This window comes from Penicillium solitum (assembly GCF_028829755.1).
Source record: "Penicillium solitum strain IBT 25940 chromosome Unknown utg000001l_segment0_segment0, whole genome shotgun sequence".
In the NCBI taxonomy this organism is placed as follows: domain Eukaryota; kingdom Fungi; phylum Ascomycota; class Eurotiomycetes; order Eurotiales; family Aspergillaceae; genus Penicillium; species Penicillium solitum.
Window position 1 is genome coordinate 6,235,986 of NW_027072121.1, and position 12,880 is coordinate 6,248,865.

At 46.6% G+C, this 12,880-nt stretch overlaps 6 protein-coding genes across 6 annotated transcripts; 2 read left to right on the forward strand and 4 right to left on the reverse strand.

Annotated features, from left to right (window-relative positions):
* Positions 1–305: 305 nt before the first annotated feature.
* Positions 306–1,951, reverse strand: N7455_002370 (MFS transporter; the record flags this gene model as incomplete). The annotated part of the gene is made up of 4 exons (XM_040962232.2): positions 306–549; positions 577–708; positions 767–1,753; positions 1,824–1,951. The coding sequence occupies 4 exons, from the start codon at positions 1,949–1,951 to the stop codon at positions 306–308; spliced, it is 1,491 nt and encodes a 496-aa protein (XP_040807336.2).
* A 408-nt stretch (positions 1,952–2,359) lies between these two features.
* On the reverse strand, positions 2,360–4,024 carry N7455_002371 (uncharacterized protein; the record flags this gene model as incomplete). Its single annotated transcript, XM_040962220.2, has 1 exon — positions 2,360–4,024. The coding sequence occupies one exon, from the start codon at positions 4,022–4,024 to the stop codon at positions 2,360–2,362; it is 1,665 nt and encodes a 554-aa protein (XP_040807330.2).
* A 1,324-nt stretch (positions 4,025–5,348) lies between these two features.
* N7455_002372 (fungal specific transcription factor domain-containing protein) lies at positions 5,349–7,433 on the forward strand (the record flags this gene model as incomplete). Its single annotated transcript, XM_040962124.2, has 4 exons — positions 5,349–6,132; positions 6,184–6,601; positions 6,651–6,942; positions 7,002–7,433. Coding segments are annotated over 4 exons (1,926 nt in total), but the record flags the coding sequence as incomplete, so codon positions are not given.
* Positions 7,434–7,864: 431 nt separating this feature from the next.
* Positions 7,865–8,911, forward strand: N7455_002373 (nitronate monooxygenase; the record flags this gene model as incomplete). The annotated part of the gene is made up of 1 exon (XM_040962112.2): positions 7,865–8,911. One exon carries the CDS (start codon positions 7,865–7,867, stop codon positions 8,909–8,911), a length of 1,047 nt encoding a protein of 348 aa, XP_040807449.2.
* Positions 8,912–9,226: 315 nt separating this feature from the next.
* On the reverse strand, positions 9,227–10,302 carry N7455_002374 (uncharacterized protein; the record flags this gene model as incomplete). The annotated part of the gene is made up of 4 exons (XM_065604265.1): positions 9,227–9,890; positions 9,939–10,013; positions 10,067–10,170; positions 10,225–10,302. The coding sequence occupies 4 exons, from the start codon at positions 10,300–10,302 to the stop codon at positions 9,227–9,229; spliced, it is 921 nt and encodes a 306-aa protein (XP_065462756.1).
* A 764-nt stretch (positions 10,303–11,066) lies between these two features.
* Positions 11,067–12,684, reverse strand: N7455_002375 (cytochrome P450; the record flags this gene model as incomplete). The annotated part of the gene is made up of 4 exons (XM_040962129.2): positions 11,067–11,223; positions 11,279–11,451; positions 11,501–12,607; positions 12,661–12,684. 4 exons carry the CDS (start codon positions 12,682–12,684, stop codon positions 11,067–11,069), a joined length of 1,461 nt encoding a protein of 486 aa, XP_040807437.2.
* Positions 12,685–12,880: the final 196 nt, after the last annotated feature.

The window sequence follows — 12,880 nt, forward strand, 5'->3', positions numbered from 1 at the left end:
CCCCGAACCTCCGAACCTCCGAACCCTCGCATCTTACGGCAGGCCACGGACAACTTGCATTAGAAATATGAGAAAAGACTGTTATGCTTTCTATGTTGTACAAAATGGTTTACTTATGTTCCTGTTTGGATTTGAGAGCCGAATTACGTAGAAAGGATCGGAACGATGCCTCTGGGAAGTTGAGAATAAAGCGTTTCAACTCTTACTAAATACACTATAACTATATGCTCATGGGCTTGGTAGCAATTGTGGCTCCATGGAAAGAACTCAGAATGTCATTTCGTTCAATATAACTCTTAGCTCTTTTAGGGAAATACTTTGCTTTTCCCTCGTAGCCAAGGGCCATAATTCCTGAATATGATCGGAATGGGGATCATTATTGCAGCTAAACAACCAAGCAACGTGCCAGCCCATTGAATTCCCATATTCTGAAACATCTGCCTTGAGAATAAAGGAAAGCCCGCAGCTACTGCTGACCGAAGAATAATATTGGCAGCAACAGCTGAAGCAGCGCTAAGATCCAGGTACGTCAGCAGGGTGTTTTGGTTTCTTCCAGCAGATAGGCCGAGAACTTACATTGGCAAGTATGCATCGACGATATAGTTGAAGCACGGAAGGAAGATGCATAACACTCCAAATCCGATGAATATCCCCGCCGCGGCAGGTGCAGCCCAGTGAATCTGAGGGGTGAACCCTGTCCAACCAAACCTGATGGATTTTCAGTTAGACATCATACATCATTCTAACACAAAATGATTCTACTCACCAAAATAGACCTATTGTAAAAACAGGCGCTCCAAGGAGTGTTGGAGCAAGGCGCCACTCGGGCACTGCGATGCCCTTATTCTCTGCCAATTTCCTTGCATAGGCCAACTGCCCGAAAAGAATGAAGGCACACGCGAGCACGACGCCAATAATGAGGCCAATAAACATTAGACCAGCAAAGGCAGGAGTCATTCCGTATACATGCTCGAAGACGAAGGGATATGCCTCAAGAAGCGCATAGACAAGGCCATAGATGAAAGACATGTAAACTGACACAACAAGGATAATAGGCTCCGTGAAGAGCAATGTCAATGGACGTGTAAAGTATTTCTCCACGAGATCTGCGATGCTGACCTCGATATCATCATGCCTGGCGCGAATATTTGAATTTTGTGATTCTTCGCGAAGAGCAGCAGCCTTCGCCACGAGAATACAAGGCGGATATGTCTCATCCAAGAAAAGAACACTTAATAGCCCATTGGCGAGACTAAAAATTGCCGGAATGTAAAGCGTCCATCGCCAGCCAAGATAACTCGACGCAATGAAGCCACCCACAAAAGGAGCCATAAATGGCCCCACGAAAACAGTCAGCGCATATAGCGAAATGGCAGCACCACGAGTTGTGTTGCTGTATAAATCAGCCAGTACTCCGGGGACAACAGTCAGTTGGCTCGCGCCAAACATCCCAGCGAAGAAACGGCATATGACCAAGGTCTGGATATTTTGGGCTACTGCCGATGCAATAGTGAAAATTCCACCTCCTAACATTCCAATTGTCAAGGGCCATTTTCTTCCCCGTAGCTCTGATGCAGGTGCCCAGATCAGGGGCCCTGATGCAAAGCCAAGGACATATAGGGTTGTTCCTAGTGTTCCGACAACCGTTCCCACCCCGAAAGTTTTGCTTGCTTCGTCGATTCCTGGTGCAAATATGGCGCTTGTTAGGGAGACAATTAAGGTCCCTGAGCAGACTAGGATTGAGTTGAAAAGTCTGCGTGAAATTGGTGTCAGTTTGTTTCCAGAATATCCAGGTCTTTGACTGATTTGGACTTGTAGCTTACTTCGTAGACAGTCTCCAATTCTGAGGATGCTCGGGGTCATCCGCCCCTTCGAAATCAACATAGCGTGCTGTGTTGGAAAGAGGTGCTGAAAGTGCCTTGTTTGCTTCAATTGACGGCTTCTCGTGCATTTTGAACTTGATGGAGTAGTGACAAGTAGACACGTTTTGTCAGTGAGGTTTATGGTTCGATGTCCAGGTGCACTGAATTCAGGTTGAGCTCCCCCAGTTAGTATGAGCTTGTACTCTGGGAGAATATTGGGACATTAAGACTATTATGTAGTGAGTTTTCCATGTGTCTTTTCCAACCAGCATGGAAGCGGATATTGCGGAACGGAGACTTTTTACCAGCCAGGCAAAGAAAGTCACCACCCGCAATTTCCGCAAGGCTCTGTAACATCACACTTGTTTTCGGGTTTGAAAGTTGAAAGAAAAGCTAAATTGCTAAACTGAACAAAGAAAATATTGACCTCGGGACAAAATTAAACAAATATTGATTTCTCTCTCTCTCTCAAAAACATAAGCACCTCTAGGGCTTCCTCATCCAGATCCGTCCAGGAAACTTGAACCATCAATCATATCCGCATTCAGAAACTGATCAAGATCATCCCTTTGCAAACCAGGTAGATCAGCAACCAAAGCCCCTAGCCATGAGTACTCTTCATCGCTTGGAAATTGCTGCTGGGATGGCTCAGCTGGACTTTCTTTGTCCTCCATCTTCATGATGTTATTGAAGATCGTAAGGTCATCTTTCCTCCGCTGTTGATGAAGCATAACTAGCAAGAGAGCCGCACTCCATGCTTCTCTCATGGTGTTTGTATCGTAAGTGGATGCGACGAGCTTCAATGTCTCCATTGCTTCGGGAAGCATCGCGAGTGATTGCCGTGTGTCCATCACGAGCAAGACACATATGATGTGGAAAGGTACGTTTGCCATGTGTTGCCAGGGACTACAGTCCCTGACCATAGTGCGTGAGCAATCAAGTCCCTTTTTCAGTAACGCTAAGGACATTTCTGCGAGTTGAGGGGAGATTTCGAGTTTCTCTGTGTGGATTCTGCGCAGAATGCAAAGCACAAGATTGCATTGCGCCATGGCCGAGGGGGGCTCAGTATGAACTCTTTCCAGGATTTGCGAAAGGGTTTCCCCTAGCTTAATCTCATCTCCTTTTGTCTTTCCTGGGTCTAGGCTTGCCGATAATGGAATAAGTCCCAGTAGCTCATCCGTTGAATCACCATCGGAGGTTGATGGAAGCAACGGCAAATCATTCTTTTGAAAGGAGACTCTTGATAGACCGAGATCGTACGATGTCCACATATTGAGGTGTAGTGCCACGCCGAAAAGTCGTCTTCGGATGTTTGGGTCAAAGTCTGTGCCGATACTGCGCGGAAATACTGAATCAGTGGACTCTAGGTGGAAACCCGCAACTTCCACCATATGCATCAACTTCGAGCTCGCCATCCATGTCGGGTGAGGCAGATCTGTCATTCGCATGTAAACGACTCGCAATGTCCATCCAGTGAGAAGGTCCACGGGAGGAGCACCACATAGAACGTGTGTGTCGAGAATAGAATGTGCCGATCCGATGAGATGTAATTCGGTGATGGTCATGTTTCGTTGGGAAAACAAACAACCTAGTGCAGCAACGCCACCGATGACACTGTCGTATAGACCGTTAGCCTCAGGAGACTGCCACCTAGCCTCCAGTCGCTCGAAAAACTGAGAAGAATCAATAAAGCCATAACACAGACCGATCTTAGTGAAGTAGATCTGAGCGAGGGTCCTCATGTGCTCCAAGGATGTGATATCCGTGATTGACAACACAGGGCATGCAGCTTGAGATTCGGTTGACAGTTGTCGCTTTCCTACATTCCAACCAAACAGACTGAGTTTTGGCGCTTTCGCAGGATCGATATTCAGACCCATCCTCCGAACAAATGCAGCACCGGAGTTTGCCCACAACCGACGATCCAGTCCGTGTGTATCCACCGAGTCAATTGGCTGTTGGGACGTTGGCGGGGCGATTTCGTTTGGAGGCTGTTGGGAAATACGGCGCTTCTTTCGTGGTGGCCGAGGTTCGTAACGGCAGTCATAGCCCCATTCACGGCAAGTGCTGCAAGGATCGGTGCCATCGCATTTTCTTTTCCGCACCCGACATGGCGCACATGCCAGTCGGACGTACGTTCGCTTCAATTCGGGTTGTGACATAGTTTCGAACAATAAGCAGCACCTGTACGGAGTAGAGATCCCGCAATTTCCGAGTGGGATGCAAGTTAGGGCGGGTATTGCGGAGGAGATGAGTTGGGGGGTGTGGGGGGGGGGGGGGGGGGGGTCAAGCAAGTGTGTCCGTCCAGTAATGCCTGAGGCCTCATTGAATGTTTGACCATTTTTCAGTGCTTATGTACAAAATTATACATTTTACCCCATTACCGCAATATAACTTTCATGGCTACTACTAGGAAGGAGGAAAAGAACAGGAAGAATCATGATCCCATTTGCTCAACTGCAGGCTGGGTGACATTCAAGTCGGATGCAATTGCAGGCAATGCCGGGGTAACACTTGTTGAGGACAGTGGACTCATAAATACAAATGAGCTCATGGCAAAGATAGCATTCCACTTCCTCATTGGGGTCCAGTTTTCGGGTTCTCAGGGTCGTCTTCGCCATCCCAGGTCACCTTTCATCGCGAGCAGTTAGCAAGCAGAATTTACAGTAAGACATAGAACGAAGACTCCCAAGGATTTTTTTCAGACTCGTTGGGGCCATTTTTAAGCTCTCTATCCATAATGGGGCTACCGGGTGACTCCTGTATTGGTGCATCTACTTGCATGGATCTGCCGGCATCATTGTGTTCCTTGTCTGTGTTCAAGCGCTGTAGTGTAGCCTTTAGATTCATAGTGACCCCTTGGAAATGGCGCCTTGATTAATATAGAAAGACGGTCAATGATAGAGATAAGTGATAGGGCTTGGTTTGGAAGAATATCGTAAGGCCGCCTCAAGTAGAAATACTTTGACTTCTTCCAATGGGAGATATTTCGATGAAGTATACCGAAAATACAACTCAGGGGGGAACCGACAATTATATACGAATCTAGATGTCAGAAAGCGTGAGGGAAATTCAAGGCAAAGATTACGTTTTACCAGCTAAGGCTAAGGCTAATAGTGAACTATTAAAGAACAATTAGTCGCTATCGGGGGTACTGATATAGCCCGTCATGGACGCATCTTGCTATTCCGGGCCCATTGTATTTGACCCGGTTACACCGATACAAGTCCAATACAAGTCCGATACAGAACTAAAATTACCACATGAGATCTGGTACTCCGCATCTACTGTCTATTTTTTAAAAAAAACTCCCTTAGCATCATCTTCATAGACGACACATGGCTAGAGATTCCATCAGAGGGTCTTGACATGTCAGCGCCAAGTCGCCGACGTAATCGCTCTCTGGCTTCTTGTGAGTCATGCCGGAAATGCAAAATTCGGTGTGATCACAGGAAACCAATATGTGCCTCATGTCAACGCCGTAGTCTCCAATGCTGGTATCATCCTGCACCTCTGACCAAACAACGGAATTTCCAGGGACCGACTATCTCAACTCCACCCAGCTCAACCAGTGTGGTACAAAGTGAACCTTCAAACAACGCCAATAGTCCCTCGACTGGAACTCCAATATTCCACACATGGCCGTTCCTGTCGGCAGAACCCAACGATTTGACATCGCGGGCTCCGGTTACCGGGGGTCATAATTACAATATAAAGGCACACAATGAGCACTTGGCAACCATTGAAGACATTGTCTCCCAATTGAAACTATTGCCAGTCATTGAAAAACGAATCCACGAGTATTATTCATTCAGTCAAGTTGCACTTGTACCTAGGCCACTTGTGTTGCAGCTGATCACTTCCCTTCGAATTGGTCTCGCGGGCTCGGGCTACATGAAAGAAGAGAGAACCAACCGGATTTCCATTCATCAGGGTCCGCAACTAGCAGAAGATATTTTACGCTCATCCTCATCGGACGTTGCCATTACGCAAGACTTAGACTTGGAGGCCTTCTGCGCGCTATTCAGCGGAGCGAATTTGCGCATAGAAACTCTTGGTCTATTATATACTATGGCAGCACGCTCTTCTCTCTATACTGAAGGTTATGCAGACGATAAATACCAAGATGACAAGTTCACTACGGAAATGGGTTGGTACGGCAACTTGTGCTTGCGGTTGGCTCGTGAGCTTGCACCAGAAACAACTGATCTTATGGTATGGCTTGCTCATGAGAATCTCCAACTTACCACGCTTTTTGAAGGAGATGCAAGTGAGTGTAGTGGTCCTGAAACAAGCAGTTTGCATATTCACAGTGTCCTAGGTCTAAGTGTCTGGCGACGGGTAGGCGACCTCGCTACAGACCTACTAGCATTGGGCTTGAATAGAGAAGCAATACACTCAGCCACGCCGTTTTTTCTGGCGGAGTGTCGACGAAGAAGCTTTGTCAGAGCTTATTATCTCGACAAAGTGTTCGCAGCAGTGTTCAACCGGTCGCCTCGAATAACTGCTCGACATGCAGACTGCAAACTGCCGTTGGACTTATCTGATGACGAAATTTTCACATCGTCAGACAAGATAGAACAAGCAAAAGCCAACCTTACGCAAGACGGCTGGAACACAGATAGAAAATATAGAGCCGCAACGTGGGCTCGGATACGTTATATTCTAGCAGAGTTCCGTGAAGAAATTGTCGAATATCAATATCGATCAATACAACCTGCCGATAATATCAAGCTCAGGTATGCTCTTTTGCTATTTTGCCCCTTTCATATGCTGAAGATACTATAGAGAGTTGTCCAGTCGCTGCTATGTAGCGTGGAACGGTTTACCCCATTATCTTCAATACAGACAGGAGTGCTGGGCATCGAATCTCCCACCCGCACATTGCCATATGCATGCAAAAGTCTACCTGTCATATCTTCATATCCACTTTCAAGTTTACCGATTACTTGGCAAGGGTGATGGTAACACGATTCTTCAACCAGAGTTGCTTGAGGTGTCAGCGAGCATGCTCGAAACAGTTGTGAAAATGACGAATTGTCGCGGGAGAAAATCTTCACCTCGCGATCTGCCTGGAATTGTATGTACCCCATTCTAATGTCGCGCCGGCATAAAATATCTCTCATTAACGGGTGCAAGATTCTCTCATATGGTTTGCCATGTGCTGCAATCCTCTCAACTGCACTGGAAACCTCTATTCAAGATTCATCAACAGGATCACAACTTCTTGCTGGTATCAAGACCTCCACTCTTATTCGAAATCTTTCTGTCCTAGTGTCTCAACTCGAAACCGTTTCCAGTCCTAGTGAGACCAATCATGTATTTTGCATCAAAGCCTCAAAGGCTATCTCGCGCAAACTTGATCACATCTTGGATAGCTTTACGACAGCCAGCTCTATAAAGCCTCCTGATCTTGTACCAGGGCCAGTCCCAACACTACCTGCGTTAAACATCACAACAATGACGGATATTGATGCGACTAGCTTCGTTGATTTTGATCACTTTGACCTTGCAGATTGGGCAATCAATTTTGACATAGGCACTATGAGCGATGAGTGGACTATGTTTTGAGAGCGCAGACTTTTCCGCAGCACAAGTCAGTAAAGACTAATTCAGAGTTATGAGTACCGGATAGTGCATACATTAGAGGAATGCTTGAACAAGAATTCAAGGTTATTTTTTTAACCAACCTCTAATAACCATACAAACCCATTTAATGTCGGTTGTTTTTAAACCCCTCAGTAATATATTAACATTTTTCAACGGTTGCGGGCATATTCCTCCCGTAACGTATGTACTTTGTAGGTACGGAATAGAATGCGGATATTGCGGAACTTCCGATTGTTGTGACGTCGACGACAATGCCTCGGTAACTCCGAGACATTCAGAACAACATTCACGTTTAAAACAAGCTTCCTCCCACATATCTTGCCGCATGGTAATTACCACTGATCTTATTGTGACATAGCCAAATATTTGCCGACCGTCTCGAATACCAAACCATGGCGACAAGCTTGTTATCGCGATACCCATGGGTATCTAGCCCATTTGTGGTCAGCGCCCCCATGAAAGTAATGTCCGGTCCAGCACTGGCAGTAGCCGTTTCTCGCGCCGGCGGGCTAGGGTTCATTGGCCCCGGTGCCAAAACACAGGACACAAGTGATGATCTCGAAAAAGCATCATTGCTTATACGCCAAGCGGCCAGCACAGTGCCAACTACTCCCGGCTCGACACTACCTGTCGGCGTAGGATACCAGCTCTGGGGTGACGACATCAATGTTGCCGTCGCCGCTATCGAAAAGCATAAACCATGTGCAGCCTGGCTATACGCCCCACGACAGGGACCCAAGGAATACGACGACTGGTCTAGCAAGATCCGTCAGGTATCGCCTGATACCCAAATCTGGATTCAGATTGGCACTCTGAAGGAGGCAAAGGAGCTTCTTCAGAACCGGGAGCGACCAGATGTTGTTGTTGTGCAAGGCGCTGAATCCGGTGGTCACGGTCGGGCGAAAGACGGCATGGGTCTTATGGCGCTATTTCCCGAAGTAGCAGATGCCATGGCAGGCAGCCAAATTCATTTGTTTGCGGCTGGCGGAATCGCAGATGGGCGCGGTGTTGCAGCAGCGTTGTGTCTTGGAGCTTCGGGCGTGGTGATGGGGACTCGATTCCTGGCTGCCAGTGAAGCACGCATTAGCCGGGGTTACCAGGATGAGGTTGTGCGTGCGGTCGATGGTGCAACCTCAACCACGCGTACACTACTGTATAATAACCTCAGGGGTACTTTTGGGTGGCCAGAGGAATACAGTCCCCGGACTATCGTCAACAAATCATTTGTTGAGCAGCAGGAAGGGAAGTCTTTCGAGGAACTGAAAAAGCTTCACGATGAAGCTGTTAAGATGGGTGATAAGGGCTGGGGACCTGAGGGGAGACTAGCGACATATGCAGGAGCCTCTGTGGGCCTGATACATGATGTGAAGGCTGCAGAAGATATTGTTTATGAGATTCGAGAGGATGCATTGGAAAGAATTCAGAAGCTGTGTCCTTGAAAGGAGTAATTCAAACGACTTTTCTGCATACAGCTGGGCTGAGAGTTGATAAAAGAAAGTCTTACTCTGTACATCAGATCAAATGAATATGTTGAGGTAAATATAGAAATCCGTGTGATAATGTCTTCGAACGTGTCCAGATGGAAGTTTATGAGAGGCCCAACTTCAGGCACGGTCAGAGAGAAAATTTCCCATTGCCAAATGAATCTCAATTATCCTCAGCTAACACGCATATTAGAATCCAGTTCCTATCTCAATTTCAATGCCGTCTTCTCCAAGGTTGACATCCCCCACAAAGACTATCACTGGCGACTATCACTGACATAAATTGGCCCTGCAAACTCCAGAGCAGCATTGGCTGCCCGACATACAACTCATATTATTCAGTGCACAAGTACCGTCCCACTCACAGTACGCGTTAGTCTCATGTTGAAGACTGCACGACATATGCTCTGCGCAAGGCTTTTCAGCAGAGCACTGCATGCCGCGAACATCCTCATCTTTCATACAGACCATCTCGGCCATGGAAGTTCCAAGCAAATTGAGAACACGGGTAGGACGACACCGCAGGCCAGAAGGACAATCAGAGCCCCGCATACAACGCAGGTTCTCTGCGGGAGCCATACACATTCCACTCTGACAATGACCCCCGACACACTGGCCATTCTCCCTGCAAAGGGCGCCAGTTACAGAAGTTCGCTGGCAGGTCATGGAGCTTGAAGAGCAGTACATGCCATAATCCGGGTGGGTTGATTGACAGTTCATTCCATTGGAACATCTGTCATTGGGGCAGCTGCTTGGACTCTTGGTTGACACATGATCACTTGAGAAGATGTGTCCTTGTCTATCGGCAGGGGAATGGACCGTCATGCATTTCATGCTTCTGACATGTTTGCCAACGCCATCGCTAACAGCTTGTCTGAGCAAATTCGCATGGGGTCGGGTGAATGTGAACAGCTCGTTGTTGCAAGAGTTGTCGCTAGATGATTTAGCACTAGATATTTGTAGTCAGAGGCTCTTCACTTACGGGTACATTGAGCACATCATGTCTTGCTTGACCTCGGATGAACATGGGACATAGACTGATCCAACATTCATGCGGCTAATACTTTGATTAGCAAAACTTCATAGCTATGCGAAGAATACTCAACTTACTACTCGGACATGTTGTCGAAATTCATGCAATTTCCATCAGACGCAATGAGTAATCCTTTTCGACCGGCATTCATTGCGAAGTCGTTTTCTTTGAAAACCATGGCCTAGATAAAAAGTAAACGAATTGATCAGTGTTTAAACACACTCCATAGCCGTACCAGATTAGGGACCATCATTACCGGGCTGGCGGCTAGTGCCAAAGGCACAAGTGCAAGAATCTTGACGAAACTAGACATTCTGTTGTTTGCGATGGTTTGTAATAGTCAATGGTGAGTAGTGAATTAACTGATGGATGAGGAGCAATCTTTATACTCGAATTCGCTATCCGAGTGTGCTACTTTGTCTTTGAATTGTACCCTATGTTTGTGTGTCCTTTTTCCTTTTGGGTTGCGATACAAAGATTTAGGCCCTTGTCAAGTCTGCATGTCGTCTGATCAGATATTCATCTCAATTCGCTGGAGAGCCGGCATCACTGGGGAACATTGATAAACCCAACGGTCAACACGCTTAAACTTCACGCCGTGTAACTTCGAGCTATAGCTTTTTCGGACTAGACCATTAAAAAACATCAAATACGAGCCTTGCCTTCAGATGTGCAACCATAGCCCCATGCCTGCATGTTCGGCTAGATCTCAATCTCAGTTCCGCACCTCCAACATTGATTGATGTCTCAATTTCACGGTTGTGCACATGCTTGTACAGACAATAAGGACTAACTACTGTATGACAACCTTATACATATATGTACAACAGCGTTCTCAGCAAGCTATACATTTCACGGCTCCCCTAAAGGCAAATAAACTGAGACGGCTGTTCACGCAATAAAATATTGAGAATTTTGTTTATTGGCAGATAGTGACGTACTAGCCGTCCATGGTCCCTCGTCTCGTGTCACAAATGTGGCGAGTGGTCCCATATCTACCTAGATACCTTGTATAGCAACCCACAGCGCTCAGTTACACTAAACAAAACGCAAAATACGGCTAATTTTGCAACACTTTCAATGTTGTGCCAGCGAGAGGTTTACCATCAATAGCTTGCGTTCCCAAATATTGTAGGATTTCTGGATATTCCAAGCGGCTGAACTCTCGTCCATGGTCATGTCAAAGCCCCAGAAGACCTTGGTCACAATTAGACGCATTTCTGCATAGGCAAGGCTGTAAATGGACACGATTAGCCTGATCCCCGAAGATATCAAATATTAAAACCTACTTTCTTCCAAGACAGTTACGGGGCCCAAGTGAGAATGGTTGAACTGCTGTCCGACTGTCCGACTCGAAGCGTTTGTCTCTGCTATCCAGCCATCTCTCGGGGATAAACGAGTCGGCTTTGGTAAAATGAGACTCGGAATGGTAGGTAGAATAGTGGGCCCCGGACACAGAAACCTGTTGAAGTCAATATACATAGAGATCACACTTGGAAGTAGAGACATACGTTCTCTGGGACGAATTTCCCATCGATCAATGCACCATCCTTAGGTACAACCCGCGGAATAATAGCCGGAACAGGTGGGTAAACCCGCAAACTTTCCTCGAGTGCTGCATTCAGGTAAGTCAGTTGACCAACTTTCTGGAAATCAATATCTTCGTAAGATTGGAATGATCCTCGGATTTCATCCACGAGTTTCCTATAGGCCAAAGGGTTTGCCATGATATAATAGGTGAAACCTGAGAGTAGACTGGCCGTCGTCTCACTCCCAGCAAGTATCAGCAAAGCTGCATTTGCTTCCATCTCCCGTATGGTCATAGACCTGTCATCATTGTATCGCAAGATGTAAGTCATGAAATCTGGCCGTTCAACCTTGGTTTCCAATCGGCGATGGACTTTGTTTGTTGCCAAGGCAAATGATTTTTCTCGCATCTTTGTGAGCCTTTTCGGGAGAAGCCTTCTGACAATCGGTGCCAAAAAGGGATAGACTAACAATGGACGCGATAATGCCATCACTTTCATGCTCACAAAGACTATCTTGACCCATGGGTGGTATTGGCTTTCCCGTAAGCAGTCAAAGGGTTCGCCAAAGGCTAAATCCCCGATGATGTCAAATGTAGTGAAGTTGTACCACTGAGACATGTCGACTGTTTCCTTCGATGATGAGACTACCTCCTTCAGTCGCTCCACCAACATGTCAACATATGACTGAACTAGACCTTCTTGCTCGCGCAGGGCCTTTTCAGAGAAGGCATGCGAGAGCAATCTTCTTTCTCTTGAATGGTCTTCGTCGTTGGAATTGAGAAGGTTTGGTCCTCTCGGCCCTTGAAGGTAGAATTTGGGGTCTTTCAGGAACGACCTGGCTCCCAGCTTGCGGTGGCTGTAGATATCTTTCCAAGCCTGCGGGCTGCGATAGACAAGAGACATGGGAGCTGTCCGAACTACATCTCCATACTTATCATGAAGCTCCTTGAGTTTGTAGTGATACTGCCCTGTTGATGTCCAGTATAGGTTTTGGAGATTAGTGCATGCGGCAAGTTTCGGTCCCGGAAACTTTGACAGTGGGCTTAAGTAAAGGTTGTAAATCACGGTCCATAAAAGATATCCTAGCAGCTGGAATATTCTTAGTGCTGTGACTCAGACGCAAAAAAAATTGAAACACTTACAGTGATGACCACCAGATAGATCATGGGTATCGTATCAAAAGTCCATGTGTTAGAATTCTAAGATAGCATAATGAGAATCAATAGTTAGCCCGTCCTGATAGATGGCAGTCTTTAAACAAAACAATGGATATTTCAGGTGCTTAACAATCAAGCCGTGGTGATTTGAAGGATAGGCCAAGTGGCGTGTAGACATTTCCCCGCAAAGTCACATGGAATCCCA